Raw genomic sequence first — 14,249 nt, 5'->3', positions numbered from 1 at the left:
GAAACAAAGTTATACCTGTTAACAACTCACTATTTCTTCCTCTTAGCAGCTTCTGGTAACCACCATTCTGCTCTCTATTTCTGTGAATCTGACTACTTTAGATACCTCACATAAATGGAAACATCCAGTATTTTGTTTTGTTGGGATTGAGTTATTTCACCTGGCAGATGGCCTCAAGGTTCATCTGTGTTGTAGCATATGACAGGATTTCCTTCCTTTTAAAGGCTGAATAGTATTCCATGATATGTAGAGACCGCATTTTGTTTATTACCTGCTGATGGACGTTTGCATTGCTTCCATCTGTTGGCTCTTGTGCATATTGTTGCTGTGAACAAGGATGTACAAATACCTCTTTGAGATCTTGCTTTTAGTTCTTCTGGGTAAGTACTCAGAAGTAGGATTGCTGGATCAAACATGGTAATTCTTAATTTTGTGGGGCCACCATACTGTTTTCATAGAGGCTGTCTATGAATTTTACGTTCCTGTCAACAGGGCACAAAGATTCCAGTTTCTCTTTCTCCTTGCCAACACTTGTTATTTTCTCATCTTTCCTCCCTCCCTCCCTTGATAGTAGCCATCCTAATGGTGTGTGGTATTATTTCATTGTAGTTTTGATTGGCATTTCTATCTATCCAATGTTTAAGAGAGATGATCTTAATAAAAGTATCTAACAGGGGGCGCCTGGGTGGCTCAGTGGGTTGGGCCTCTGCCTTCGGCTTAGGTCATGATCTTGGGGTCCTGGGATCGAGCCCCAGTGCGGGCTCTCTACTTGGCGGGGAGCCTGCTTCCCCCTCTCTGTCTGCCTGCTGCTCTGCCTACTTGTGCTGTCTGTCTCTGTCAAATAAATAAATAAAAATAAAATCTTTTTTAAAAAGATATCTAACACAGTATAGCAGTAAGGAGGCTTACCACTGTTTTGGTGTCTATATTTGATCTGAATATCTAGAGCTATCTAACAGCCATTAATACTTGCTGCTGTCCTTAGGGATGTATAATTGAGAACTGAGATATTTTTTAACTTTTTGCAAATAAGGAGTAAGGGTGAGAAACTGCCTTGATTGGAACTTGATCTATTGCTAAGTCATCCATTATTGAGATGAATATAGATCATGTCTCTGTGAAAGATGAAAGCTAATATGAAAACCCATTTGTCACTATTAAAATTTTAGCTCTTCTAATTATAAAAGAAATACATACTCATTACAAAAAAAAATCAAGAAAATACAGTAAAGCATAAGTTTATATTTGGAATATAATACATACTGTGTTTGTATAGTTAATGTGGCTGTATTTGGCTGCAGTTTTCACTGTCATACTCTACTGGCAACTAGTCTGCAGTTTTCTATTTTCCTTTCCATTTTCAATTAAGTTTTTTCTCCATTTTTTGTATGAAAGTCTTATTATAGTGTTGCATGTACAAGAGTTTTTATCAATTTTATACTTAATGATAGGAATCGCTAGATCATGGGTGATATAACTATCAATTTGTATTTCTACTAGTACTTAATAAGAATTCTAGTTCTCCATATTTAGTGTTTTTTTTTTTTTAATATGGATGGGTATTAAATGATATATTGTGGTTTTCTTTTACTTTTTTTCAAGTAGGCTCTACTCTGAACATGGGACTTGAACTCACAACCCTGAGATCAAGAGTCACATTCTCTATTGACTGAGCCAGGTGCCCCTACACTATGGCTTTAGATTCTATTTTATTTTTTTACTGATGAAGTCAAACATGTTTTCACATGTTGTTTTATTGGCTATTTATATCTGTTTTTCTGTGTCAAGCCCTTTTATTGTCCTTTGTTTTCATTGGTTTGTTTGCCTCTTTGTTACTGATTTTAAAAATTATTTATACATATTTATTCTTTATGTATTGCATCTATACGTATATATGTATATGAATATATACATACATATATCTATATAATACATGTTTTAATGGGTCTTCTAGTTTGTAGCTTGTCTTTTCACTCAGCTTATATTGTCTCTTGAACAGAAGTTCTTAATTTTAATTTATCATTCCTTTACAGTGTGTGGTTTGAGAATCGTGCTTAAGAAATATCCTAAAGGTTGGGCGCCTGGGTGGCTCAGTGGGTTAAGCCGCTGCCTTCGGCTCAGGTCATGATCTCAGGGTCCTGGGATCGAGTCCCACATCGGGCTCTCTGCTCAGCAAGAAGCCTGCTTCCCTCTCTCTCTGCCTGCCTCTCCGTCTGCTTGTGATCTCTCTCTGTCAAATAAATTAAAAAAAAAAAAAAAAAGAGGCCAGAGGGTCTTTAAAAAAAAAAAAAAAAAAAAAAGAAATATCCTAAAGGTCATAAAGATATTCTTCTATATTTCTTCTAAAATTTTGAAAGTTTTGCTCCTTAGGTTAAAGTCTCTAATCCATCTGTCAGTTTAAGAAATTAAGATGTGTTGAATCTCATGTAAAATACATGTAGAGTTCACATGTTTGCTTGAATACCCATTAAGGCTGTGATGCCAAAAGTTTGGTAAATGTTGCCTTAAATAATAAGGTAGTTTCAACAGTGGAAAAAAGAAAATAAACATATAAGGTGTTTTTCATTATAATAGCTATTTTAGGAGATATGTTAAATTTTTTTTCACAGTCTTGACCTCAGTTGTGGGTGATAGTTTGCCGTTGTGATAACCTTTAAATTATAGACCACTGATTTCTGACTGAACTGGGATGAATACTTGAGTGTGGCTACATAAATAAGCAGATCCCCGAATTAAGAGGTTAGTCATTTTTGATACACATGATATATTTTTTGATACATAGGATATATAAGATGCATAGATATTGAAGATGTAGAAGAGCCCTTGAAGTCTGTGATGACTGCCGGTCTTTATCGTGAGCTTGCCAGTGCTGTGACCTTTCTGGATATTCAGGGAGGGCCTTGTTTGTCCAACATCAGTATTATACCACCTGCTACCCCATCTTCGTTTGTTGCCATCCACTGTTTGTGGTATCCTAGGGAAGGAGTAAAATCAGCCTTCCCATGTAAGCAATTTGTACCTGTAGATAGACCTTGAAGTGAAGATAAAATAGATCAGCTTTTATTATCAGAGAGCAGTTAATGTGCTTGGTCATCAGCATTAACTTGAAGATAACATCTGTGGTAAAATATTATAACTAGGATGAAACATGACCTCTGGAAATTAGTACTTTTTAAAGTGTTGTTTGTTATGGAACATAGTCAGTAAGTACCTGCCAGGGCCATCTGGTTGGCTTGGTTAATAGAGCATATGACTCTTGATCGCACGGTGGTAAGTTCAAGCCCCATGTTGGGTGTGGAGCCTACTTAAAAAAGACACACTTAAAATATTTAGAAGATATATAAAATATATATATAAAAAGGTACCTGCCAAAAAAATCTCAAAATAGATACTTTAATTTAGAATTGGATTGTGGAATGGGATACAGAAATTGTATTTTTAACAGAAAAATAAGCAATTTTATCTCATAAAGTTGTTTTTTTCCCCCTAGAAAAAGAACCTGTTTTCCAATGAGATGATGCTTGTTGATAAATAAAATTATGAATGTCTTTGAAAATCTTTCTTTGAAAACACAGTATCAATATACCTAATTTAATAAAATATGAAAGCAAATAGTAAATACTACTTGGTTTGCACTTTTGGTATGTAATCATAAAACTGAGGGATAGGTGTCCTAACTAGTCTTTAGTTGTTTGGTTTTGATTTTAGAGGAACCACAGAAATTTTGTAAAGGCAGATACCATTTGAAATTTTCTTGTGTATTAGTAAGGTAGTTACAGGGAAGTTTTGTGATACATTTATGATCATACTAATATTTTCAGCTGTGCTATGTAGTGAAGTAATGTAAGTAGAGAACAAACTTGAATAAAATCACACAACAGCCCAGTGTGTGTCTATGCATTTTATCCCTCCTGGGAAGAGTGAAACTTAGAGCACAGCTGTCCTCTGTCACCTAGAGACCTCCAGAGTAACCATTGATAGGGCTTCTGCATTTAAACCACAGGGTATAAAATAAATGGATAACCTCTGTAGTTTGAGTAGAAAATACAAGTGTTCATCATCTGATAGCGGTTTCTGGTATGAAATAGACACTTGAATTTTTATTTAGTTTTCAGTCTTTTCACTGTTCAGTATTTTAAGAGAAGAAATTCTGTACTTACTATATAGATCCTGTACATTTAGTATGTTTTCTGGCATTCAATAATCTACTACTGGTAGCAATAGAATAGTAGGGAGAGAGAATTTATTTCGATCTGTTTTAGGCATTCATAATCTTTGGCTCTCTACATGCAGATATGATAGACCATTCAAATATTAAGTAGTCTCTTTCTCTTTTCACATTTGGAGGGGCCATTAACATTTCCGTGGAATTTGTCTACCACTCTGAGTATAATGGTGAGGTTGTTTTCTTTCTATCTGCTTAATTAATATAATCAGTGATTTTTATCTTAATAGGGACTATGGTGAATAATGATGGAACTCTGACTTATTTTTCATTGACAATTTACATTTGAGAATGGAATTGTAATCGGTGTGTAGTCAAACATGCAGTGACTTAGGCATGAGAAATATTGGTTAATTTTGTCATTAAGATGGGTAATATTGGGGTGCCTGGGTGGCTCAGTGGGTTAAAGCCTCTGCCTTCTGCTCAGGTCATGATCCCAGGGTCCTGGGATCAAGCCCCGCATCGGGCCCTCTGCTTGGCGGAGAGCCTGCTTCCTCTTCCCTCTCTCTGCCTACCTCTCTGCCTACTTGTGATCTATGTCTATCAAATAAATAAATAAAATCTTTAAAAACAAGAACAAAAGATGGGTAATCTTGGCTAAGTCATTCAAAGTTAGCAAGTCTCAATTTTCTGTCTAATGAAAATGAAGGTGTTGAACTAAATGATTGCCAAGAATTCTAATTCTTACATGAACATGTTGTATAGAAACTGGCATCATGCAGAACTTTTGTAAATACTCTAAGCAGTATATGTGTCTGTATGTGTTTGTGTGTTTACTTTGGAATTTTTGTCAATGTGTGTGTATGTGTTTTCTTATTCAGGATGCTTTTTTTTTTAAACAAAAAAATTAGATTTATTTTAAAGTTACAAGTTAAAACAGTTTCAAACTCATATTGAATACATTCTTAACAATTCTGTTTTAGAGGTTTGGTTTTTTTTTTTTTTTAATTTAGCTTAAGATCCCTTTAAATTACACTTAGGATCTCTTTAAATTATACTTATAAATTTAGTATTCATTTTTAAATACTTAGATTATCTAATAAATCTTCCCAAGTACTAAACTTCTCTAAACCTGATATTTATGGATTTTTCTAAAATTTTAAATACAGTTTGGATTTTAAAGTCATAAACCTAAGTCAGTCATTCAGTGACATTTAAATTGAATTCATAGGTTTAATTAATTAATTAATTTTTAAAATATTTTTATTTATTTGACAGAGAGAGAGATCACAACTAGGCAGAGAGAATGGGGAAGCAGGCTCCCCGCTGAGCAGAGAGCCTGATGCGGGGCTCGATCCCAGGACCCTGAGATCATGACCCGAGCCAAAGGCAGAGGATCAACCCACTGAGCCACCCAGGCACCCCCACGGATTTAATTTTTTAACATGAAGTTTTCCTTAATCCAAGTTTTAAAAATACCAAATTTATACCTATTATGCCCATATGCAACTCAAAAGTAGCAAACTGTGGGCTTTATTTACTTTTGTTTTTCCCCTCTCAATTCCAACCCACTTTCTTTCCTTCTCTCTCCCTACCAAATAACTTTTTTTTTTTTTAAAGTCTTTTATCCTGTTTGTATTCTGAACCTACCTGGTTCACCAGGACCTTTTTAGTTTTACCATCTCAAGCAATTCAAAGTAACCTTTCCAAGCAAATTTGGAGCCATGTTCTCAGATGACTGGGGTTAAATCTTATGAAATTTGGAGCTACAAACACTGGGGGTGATTTGTATCTTATGAAAATGGGCATAAAGTGTCTGGTTTTATAATCTCTGCCAGTGGTGGCCCTGAGGCCATGCTTTCCAAATGGGGTGGTCGCTGTGCCTGTCACCCCTGGATCCAGGTCCACATCAGTAGATCCTCAGGTATGATGGGTCTGCAATCCTCATGCCCAGGAAGCTTCTGTGTTTTTTTCAGTTAATCTGTTTCTTTTTGCTTGATTTGTTCTGTATTCTTTTTTAATTTGTCAGGCTACAGTTTTCAAGTATTTTAAAAGAAGACATAATTGGATTTTGCATATCTCCCATGTCTTATCTGCATTTTCAGTCATAATTCAAAGGTTCTTCTTCTAACAGTTTTAACTAGAACAACTTTCTAGAACCCAAAGAATGTTTATATCCTGAAGATATAAACTCTCTGGAAGAGAGTTCCAGAGAGCATATAAATGGGGCTTATATATATTTGGACCACAATCCTGTCTTACTCATGTATTATGTAATGTGGTACCTGACTCTCCAGTTATATCATAAGCTTTAGGCATGGACTTTATACTGTGCTCTCCAGTGGAAACGTAACTCGTGCAAGCCACATATGTAATTTAAAATTTCCTAGTAGCCACATTAAAAATAAATAAAAAGAAACAGATGAGAATAAGTTTAGTAGTGTTCTTTACTTAATCCAGTATAATCTAAACATTATTTTGACATGTAATCAATATAAAATCGAGATATTTTACACTCTTTTTTTGCATACTGTTTCTCCAAAATCCAGTGTTATTCTTAGAGCACATCTCAGTTCACACTAACCATCTCTCTGATGCTCAATCGCTGCGTGTAGCTTGTGGCTACTATCTTGGGCTGTCTTTCTGTCTTACAGTAAGTGCTGTCTTACACTTTTATAACTTAGTGCTAGTAACATCATTGCCCTTTTGCATGTGAATGTGTGTGTGTATCATTTTAGTTACAGATTCCTCTAATTGAATAAAATATAAAATATTTTTTAATGCTTATCTTTATTTTCTTTCTCTCCAAGGCTCTTCCTTCTTCCATGATTATCGTAGCAGTTTACTGTCCTGTGATAGCCGCTGTTTTCGTTGTTCTGAAAATGGTCAACTACCGACTCCACAGAGCCCTGGACGCCGGAGAAGTCATAGAGAGGAACGCGCATGAGTTCCCAGATCAGCGAGCTAAGGCTGAGCAAGGCAACTGTTCAACCAGAAGAAAAGACAGTAATGGACCGAGGTAAGGAAACCCATGGCACTCAGTTTGTAAGGATGCGGGTCACGCTTGTGTACAATGACGGGATTCTTGTGTTGTGCCTCGGTTTTGATATGTGGGTTTAAGGCAGTTACAGATCTTGCCACAAGAGGTAACAGGACGGGTACAGATGATCACATTAGACCCCAGCAAAGCTCACAGGCATATCTGAGGGATTAAGTAACTGTCCTGGCTTTGTTACTAAATAACATGCTAGACCAGTAAAAGTTATCATTGTAAAATAGTTCTTCACACCAAGACCAAAACCAGTGAAAAACAGTGTGAAGAAGTAATTTTAAAGCATGGCTTATAAATCTTAGCATTTATATTTTATTTATATGTATAAGTAAAATGTGTTAAGCAAATTGTGATAATATTTTACTTGATATTTTTAATCTGCATTTTTCACTTAATCTATTGTAAATATTTTTCAGTTATATATTCTCACCTTAGAAACTTCGCTGTTCCTTCCCTCCATCTTTGTATAACTGACCTCTTAGGATTCAAGTTTGTGTAGATGTTACCTCCTCCTAGAGGTTTTCTTTCCCCTCCCAGCCAAATATTCCTCCTGTGGCTCCCGGTCACATTTCTCGTCATTGCCTCGGCCTCATCCCCTTTCTCTTGTTGACCAAAAGATTTACTTCATTTATAGTAAGAAGTTTATTATGATTTCATAGAAATGATAGGTACCACTAATAATAAGTCTTCAAAAAACAGTTACTATACGAACACTTATTGTGTGTAATCGTCCTTAAAACAGTTCTGTGAGATAGATACTATAGTTATTCCTGATTTATAGATGAGGAAACTAGAGTGAGAAGGAGGAAATATTCTAGGGACTCTGATCTGGAGTCTATGTTTTTAACCGCTCTGAGATGTTTCCACTCAGTATAATATGAAAAGTGGGTACTCCTCTTTTAAGGTAGGTAATGTTTCTGTTTTCCAGTACATCGAGTTTATCCCTTTTCAGTTACACTTTCCTCCACCCATAACATGATTACACTGTTTGTTCATTAGCAAATATTCATAACATTATTTCATAATGTTGATAACATTAATCGCTACTTAAAATTGTCTTACTTAATCATTTGTTTGCATTATATGTTTCTTTTTTTTTTTTTTTTTTTTTAAGATTTTATTTATTTGTCAGAGAGAGAGGAGAGCGAGCGAGCACAGGCAGACAGAATGGCAGGCAGAGGCAGAGGGAGAAGCAGGCTCCCCGCCAAGCAAGGAGCCCGATGTGGGACTCGATCCCAGGACGCTGGGATCATGACCTGAGCCGAAGGCAGCTGCTCAACCAACTGAGCCACCCAGGCGTCCCGCATTATATGTTTCTTGAAGGCAGGGGCCTTGTCTTTCCTGTGAACTATTTTATTCCCAGGTTCTAAAGCAGAGTCACTGATAGATACTCAGAAAATATTTGAAGTAGTGAAAACATTTTTTCTGCATACTATTTTTTTCCTATTTTTAATAACTGTACAGTATTCCATTTTGTAGCATGTCATAATTTAACTATTTTGATATTAGTTACTTTATTTTCAAATTTAAATTTATATGTTAGATCACTGTGATGTTTAAATTTTTTTTTTAAAGATTTTAGTTTGGGGATGCCTGGGTGGCTCTGTTGCTTAAGCGTCTGCCTTCAGCTCAGGTCATGATCCCAGGATCCTGGGATCCAGCCCCACATTGGGCTCCTAGCTCAGCGGGGAGTCTGCTTCTCCCTCTGCCTGTCACTTGCTCGCTCGCTCTCTCTGTCTCTGACAAGTAAATAAAATCTTTAAAAAAAAATAAATATTTTATTCAATGGTGGGACTCGAATTCACAACCCCAAGATCAAGAATTGCACAGTCCACCAACTGAGCCAGCCAGGTGCGCCTGGGATATTTTCATTTTTAATGATTAAAATTTTAATTATAATTTGGCAGAGGTAAAATACTAGAAAGCTATACCCATTTTTAAGTTTTTCGGTATATATCGCCACATTCCAAAGATTAACCTTCTAATTAACACTGTCAGCAATTTGAGGACTGCTTTTTCTGCACATTGACAACATTGAGTGTTTGGTATTTAGACAAAACTGTGGTAGATAGCTCACTGTTTAATTTTTAAGTTTTTGGATTACTAGTTAAAATGGATGTATTTTTCTTGTGTTATTGTTACGTATTTATTTTGTGAATTGCTTATTTTTCTGTTGGTGATTTTTGCTGTTTATTTGGAGAAGGTATTTATAAAGGATTTTAATTCTTTATATTTTGTGTCAAATAATTTATAGCATTTTATTTATTTATATGCCACAGTTTATTTTTGTGCAATCTATTCTGTGAATGTTTTATTAGTTCTGCCTTTGATACCAAGTTGTGTGAGATTTTTTTCTTCCCCCATATTATATAAATGTTTGTTTGTATCTGCTTTCAGCATTTTTATAATTTTTCATCTTAAATTGTAGTCAAGCTGAAAACATTCTTTTTTTGTTTGGTTCTTTTTTTTTTTTTTTTTTTTTTAGGTTAGTCCCAACACTATTGAGTGAATAATGCATTTTCCCCCAGTAATTTTAAATACTTTCCTTTCCATGTAGCATAAGCATATATACATATATCAATTTCTGGGCTTTGTTTTCTCACCCATTGATCTCTTTCTCTTTTGTTTATGCCATACTGCTGTTTGTTTTGTTCTGTTTTGTTTTTTATTTTGTACTGTTTTATGGCTTACTAATATGCTTATTATTTATCATTGTGAATCCGTTTTCAGTACTCTTCTGTTGGAGTGTTCTCTTAGTTCTTCTCATGTGTAAATAGCTGACCCTGAACAGTGAGGGGTTATGGGGCACCAAGCCCCTTCCCTGTGTAGTCAGAAATCCATGTATGGGGGCCCCTGGGTGGCTCAGTCGGTGAAGCATCTCCTGTTGGCTCCGGTGATCCCAGGGTCCTGGGATCAAGCCCCACTGAGCAGGGAACCTGCTTCTCCCCCTCTCTCTGCTGCTGCCCCTCTTGTGTTCTCTCACTCTCACACTCTCTCAAATAAATAAATAAATAAAATAAAATAAATCCATGTATAACTTTTGACTCCCCTCCCCCCAATTAACTACTAATAGCCTACTGTTGACTAGAAGTCTTATTGGGAACATAAACAGTCAACTAACACATGTTTTGTATGTCATATGTATTATGTATGTACTGTGTTCTTATAATAAAGTAAGCTAGAGAAAAGATACTGTTTTTAAAGAAAATCATAAGGACGAGACAATACATTTACAGTACTGTAAAATGTAGAAAATCCACATGTAAGTGGACCTGCGTGTTTCAAACCTGTGTTGTTCAAGGGTCAGCTGTACATAGTTTTTTGTGAGATGCCCCTTTTGCTCATCCTCCAGAAAATTCCATTAGACTTGATAAGTATATTCAATATGGAGAAAACTTAACCTTTAAAATATGAAGTCTCATCAGGGACATGGTGTATATATCCATTTTTTTACCTGTCTCAAAAAATTTCACATATTTTCTATGGATTCTATGTATTTCTTAAGTCTATCTTACTTTTATTAGGAAATGAATATCCTTGTATCATGAGTAAGCAGACAGAATGTACACTCTGCACTTAATCTGCTAGGGCTTGAATCACTTCCTGACTGTATGACCTTGGAGGGAGTTACTTAAGCTTTTTATGCCTTGGCTTTCTCACCTGAATGATGAGGCAAATAAATAAAATAATATTATAAATAAATGAATAAATAAAATTAGAAGTATATATATATACTAAATATAAATATGTATAATACATATAAATAAATAAATAAAAATATATAAATAAAAATACTATATCTTTTTTTTTTAAGATTTTATTTATTTATTTGAGAGACAGTGAGAGAGCATGAACGAGGAGAAGGTCAGAGGGAGAAGCAGACTCCCAGTGGAGCTGGGAGCCCGAAGTGGGGGACTCGATCCCAGGACTCCGGGGTCATGACCTGAGCTGAAGGCAGTCGTCTAACCAACTGAGTCACCCAGGCTTCCCCCAAAATACTGTATCTTATGATATAGGATACAAAGAATGGATGAGAGATAATACATATAAAGCATTTAGAACATTTCCTTTTCTTTTAAGGGGGGGTGGGGCAGAGGGCAAGGGAGAGAGAATCCTCAAGCAGATTCCTTGCTGACCACAGAGCCCAAGGACATGGAGCTTGATCCCAGGACCCTGACATCATGACCTGAGCCAAAGGCAGACACTTAACCAGCTGAGCTACCCAGGTGTCCCTGTGTTTTTTTTTTTTTTTTTTTTTATTTGACAGACAGATCACAAGTAGGCAGAGAGGCAGGCAGAGAGAGAGGAGGAAGCAGGCTCCCTGTTGAGCAGAGCGCCCGATGTGGGACTCGATCCCAGGACCCTGAGATCATGACCTGAGCCGAAGGCAGAGGCTTTAACCACTGAGCCACTCAGGCACCCTGTCCCTGTGTTTTTAATTCCTTTCCTTTCATTACGAATTGTTCTTCCATTTTCTTTCAGTTTAAAATTTAAAATTAAAAAATTTTTATTGTGAAATGTATATATTCCTAAATAGCTTATCAATCATATCATTCAGTATGATTTAGAGAATAATAATAAAGTGACTATTTGATTACCCACCACAAAACTTAAGAAACAGGTTATTATACCAATACCGTATAAGCCTTTACATACCTCTTTCCCATTTCATTCTGTTTTCTTTTTCCTTCAAGAATGATCATTATCTTGAATTTTATGTTAATAATTCCCTTGCTTTTCTTTTTTATCCAGTCTTTGTACATATTACTAAACATATTAATTTTAATCTGCCTTAGGATATCCCAAAGAGAATAATACTATATGTATTCCTCTATGAGGGGTTTTTTCGTCCGAAATATTGTATTTTATTGGCTTATTTATGTTGATGCATATAGCTTTCATTTATTCATATTTACTGTTGTACGGTCTACTACTGTGGGAATAGACTACAATTTACTTGTTCATTTTATTTATCTATGTGTTCTGAAGACACATTATTATATGTGTTTCTTGGTACACAAGATATCTAGTGAATATAAACTGATTCATAGGGTATTTTCATGTTCAGTTTTATTAGATAATTCCAGCCTGTTTGGGACTTTATACTCACACCATTAGTATGTGAAAGTTCTTGTTGTTCCATATCTTCATCATTATTTGGTTTTGATAAGCCTTAAAACTTTGCCATTCAAATAAGTGTTAAATGTGCCTCATTGGGACTTTCAGTTAAACTTTCTGATTACTAATGAGGTTGGGCATCTTATCATACACCACTTGGTCCATTTAGTTTTTCTGTTCTTTCCAAGGCCCGTTCATGTCTTGTTTCATTTTTCTTTGGACTTGTGTTTTTCTTATTGAACAATAGGAATTTTAAAAGGAAATTCATGATACTACTACTTTATCGGTTATATACATTATGGACATTTTCTCCCAGTTTGTGTCTTGCCATTTTGCCTTCCTTCAGGGGATTTATGATTAGCATATGTTCTAAAATTCAAGATGTACCATTTTTTCATAATTAGCATTTTTTGTGTCTTGTTTAAGCAGTTATTTCCTACACAAAGATAAGAAATATATTCTCTTATATCTTCTTTTAAAAGTCATATTTCTTTTGTTTTTGGATTTCAGTTCAAATTATTTATAGTGTCAGGTAGGGATTGGACTCTTGTTTCTTTATGAGTAACTGGTTTAATCAGTGTTTGTTAAAGAGACTGTCTTTTCCTTGGTGATCTTTAGTACTCACTCCGTCATAAGCTAAATTTCCATATATGGTAGGTGTGTTTATGGGCTCTCTGTTCTGTTCTGTTGATCTGGTTGTTTGTGCCTCTGTCATTACCACACTGTCCCAGTTATTGTAGCTTTATGACATGACTTTTGATGTCTGGTGGGGCAGACCTCCTACTTTATTCTTTTTCAGGAGTGACTATTACTCTTGGCTCTTTGTTCTTTGATATAGAATTTAGAGCCTGTTGGGCAAAGTCTTTAAGAACATAGGATTTTTATAGACATAACATTGAATATGTAGATTCCTCTGCTGGGAATTAATAGCTTTACAATATTGAATCTCTCCATTTACTTAGCCTTCTTTAATATCTTTCAGTAAATATATATCAATTCTTCATTAAAAGACTTGCATAGCTTTTGTTAAATTTGCCAAATTATTTTATAGCGTTTTCATTACAGAAATGTTTCATAATTGCCCTTTCTGTTTTTTTTTCTCCTTTAAATATAACAGTTTCCTGTTTATCCAGCAGCCTCACTAAACTCCCCTATTAATGTTGGAACTTTATAGGTATTTGATTTTCTATAAGTGACGACAGTTTTATTTCTTCCTTTCTAGTCCTTACAGTAGTTTAACTTTCATAGGCTATGACTTCTAGCCCATGGTTAAAGTAAAATAGTTTTGGCTTATATCCTTGTGTTTTTCTAATCTTCAAGTGTTTTGAAGTTTCACCCTTAAATGAAATCTTTTTTGGAGATTTTTGTTCTTGATACCTGTTTTCCCCCGCCCTCCCACTTGGACTCACATTTCGTTCTGAGGAGAAGAAATGGACAGGAAAATAATTTCATTTCCAGAGCCTATCACTGTGCTTGGTACAGTATAGTTGTCAGTTTGTTGCATGAATGAATGAACGCAGGAGGACTTGAGCCTTATGGTTGTCGGCTCTGGTACAGCAGTTCAAAAATCCTTATTTAATCTTTATTAGAGAAAGAATGAAAGTCATTAATATTTGTATTACTTTTTTAATGTTTCAGGAGAGGAAATTAGCACACTGGATTTTAGGATTTGAATACAAATATTTTGGAGCCCATATTTTCTGTTTCTCATGACTGTAGTGCTTGAAATACTGTAAATTAAGTATTTAAACTATATGTGGGTAAATTTTAGGGAAAATCTTTTGAAGATTTGTTTAAGGACTTTGTTTTTACCTATTCATACTTTTATGAACATCATTATGATCTACATTAGATTTGCAAATTTAGTAGTGTAATGGTGCTGTGAAGTTTCTCATTAAAGCCTGAGCAGTTCAT

At 35.2% G+C, this 14,249-nt stretch overlaps 1 protein-coding gene across 7 annotated transcripts in view; it reads left to right on the top strand.

Annotated features, from left to right (window-relative positions):
- PCNX1 (pecanex 1) overlaps window positions 1–14,249 on the top strand; it is a 160,490-nt gene that overhangs the window by 29,113 nt on the left and 117,128 nt on the right. For all 7 annotated transcript variants that reach the window (XM_047735620.1, XM_047735619.1, XM_047735618.1 and 4 more), the window contains exon 2: window positions 6,976–7,184. In XM_047735620.1, the coding sequence (XP_047591576.1) occupies window positions 6,976–7,184 (209 nt within the window). The remainder of the gene's footprint in view (window positions 1–6,975; window positions 7,185–14,249) is intronic.

The sequence above is a fragment of the Lutra lutra genome, chromosome 7 (genome assembly GCF_902655055.1).
Source record: "Lutra lutra chromosome 7, mLutLut1.2, whole genome shotgun sequence".
Lineage (NCBI taxonomy): Eukaryota > Metazoa > Chordata > Mammalia > Carnivora > Mustelidae > Lutra > Lutra lutra.
The sequence above is the reverse complement of the archived record's forward strand: the minus strand, read 5'-3'. Positions and strand labels throughout refer to the sequence as shown.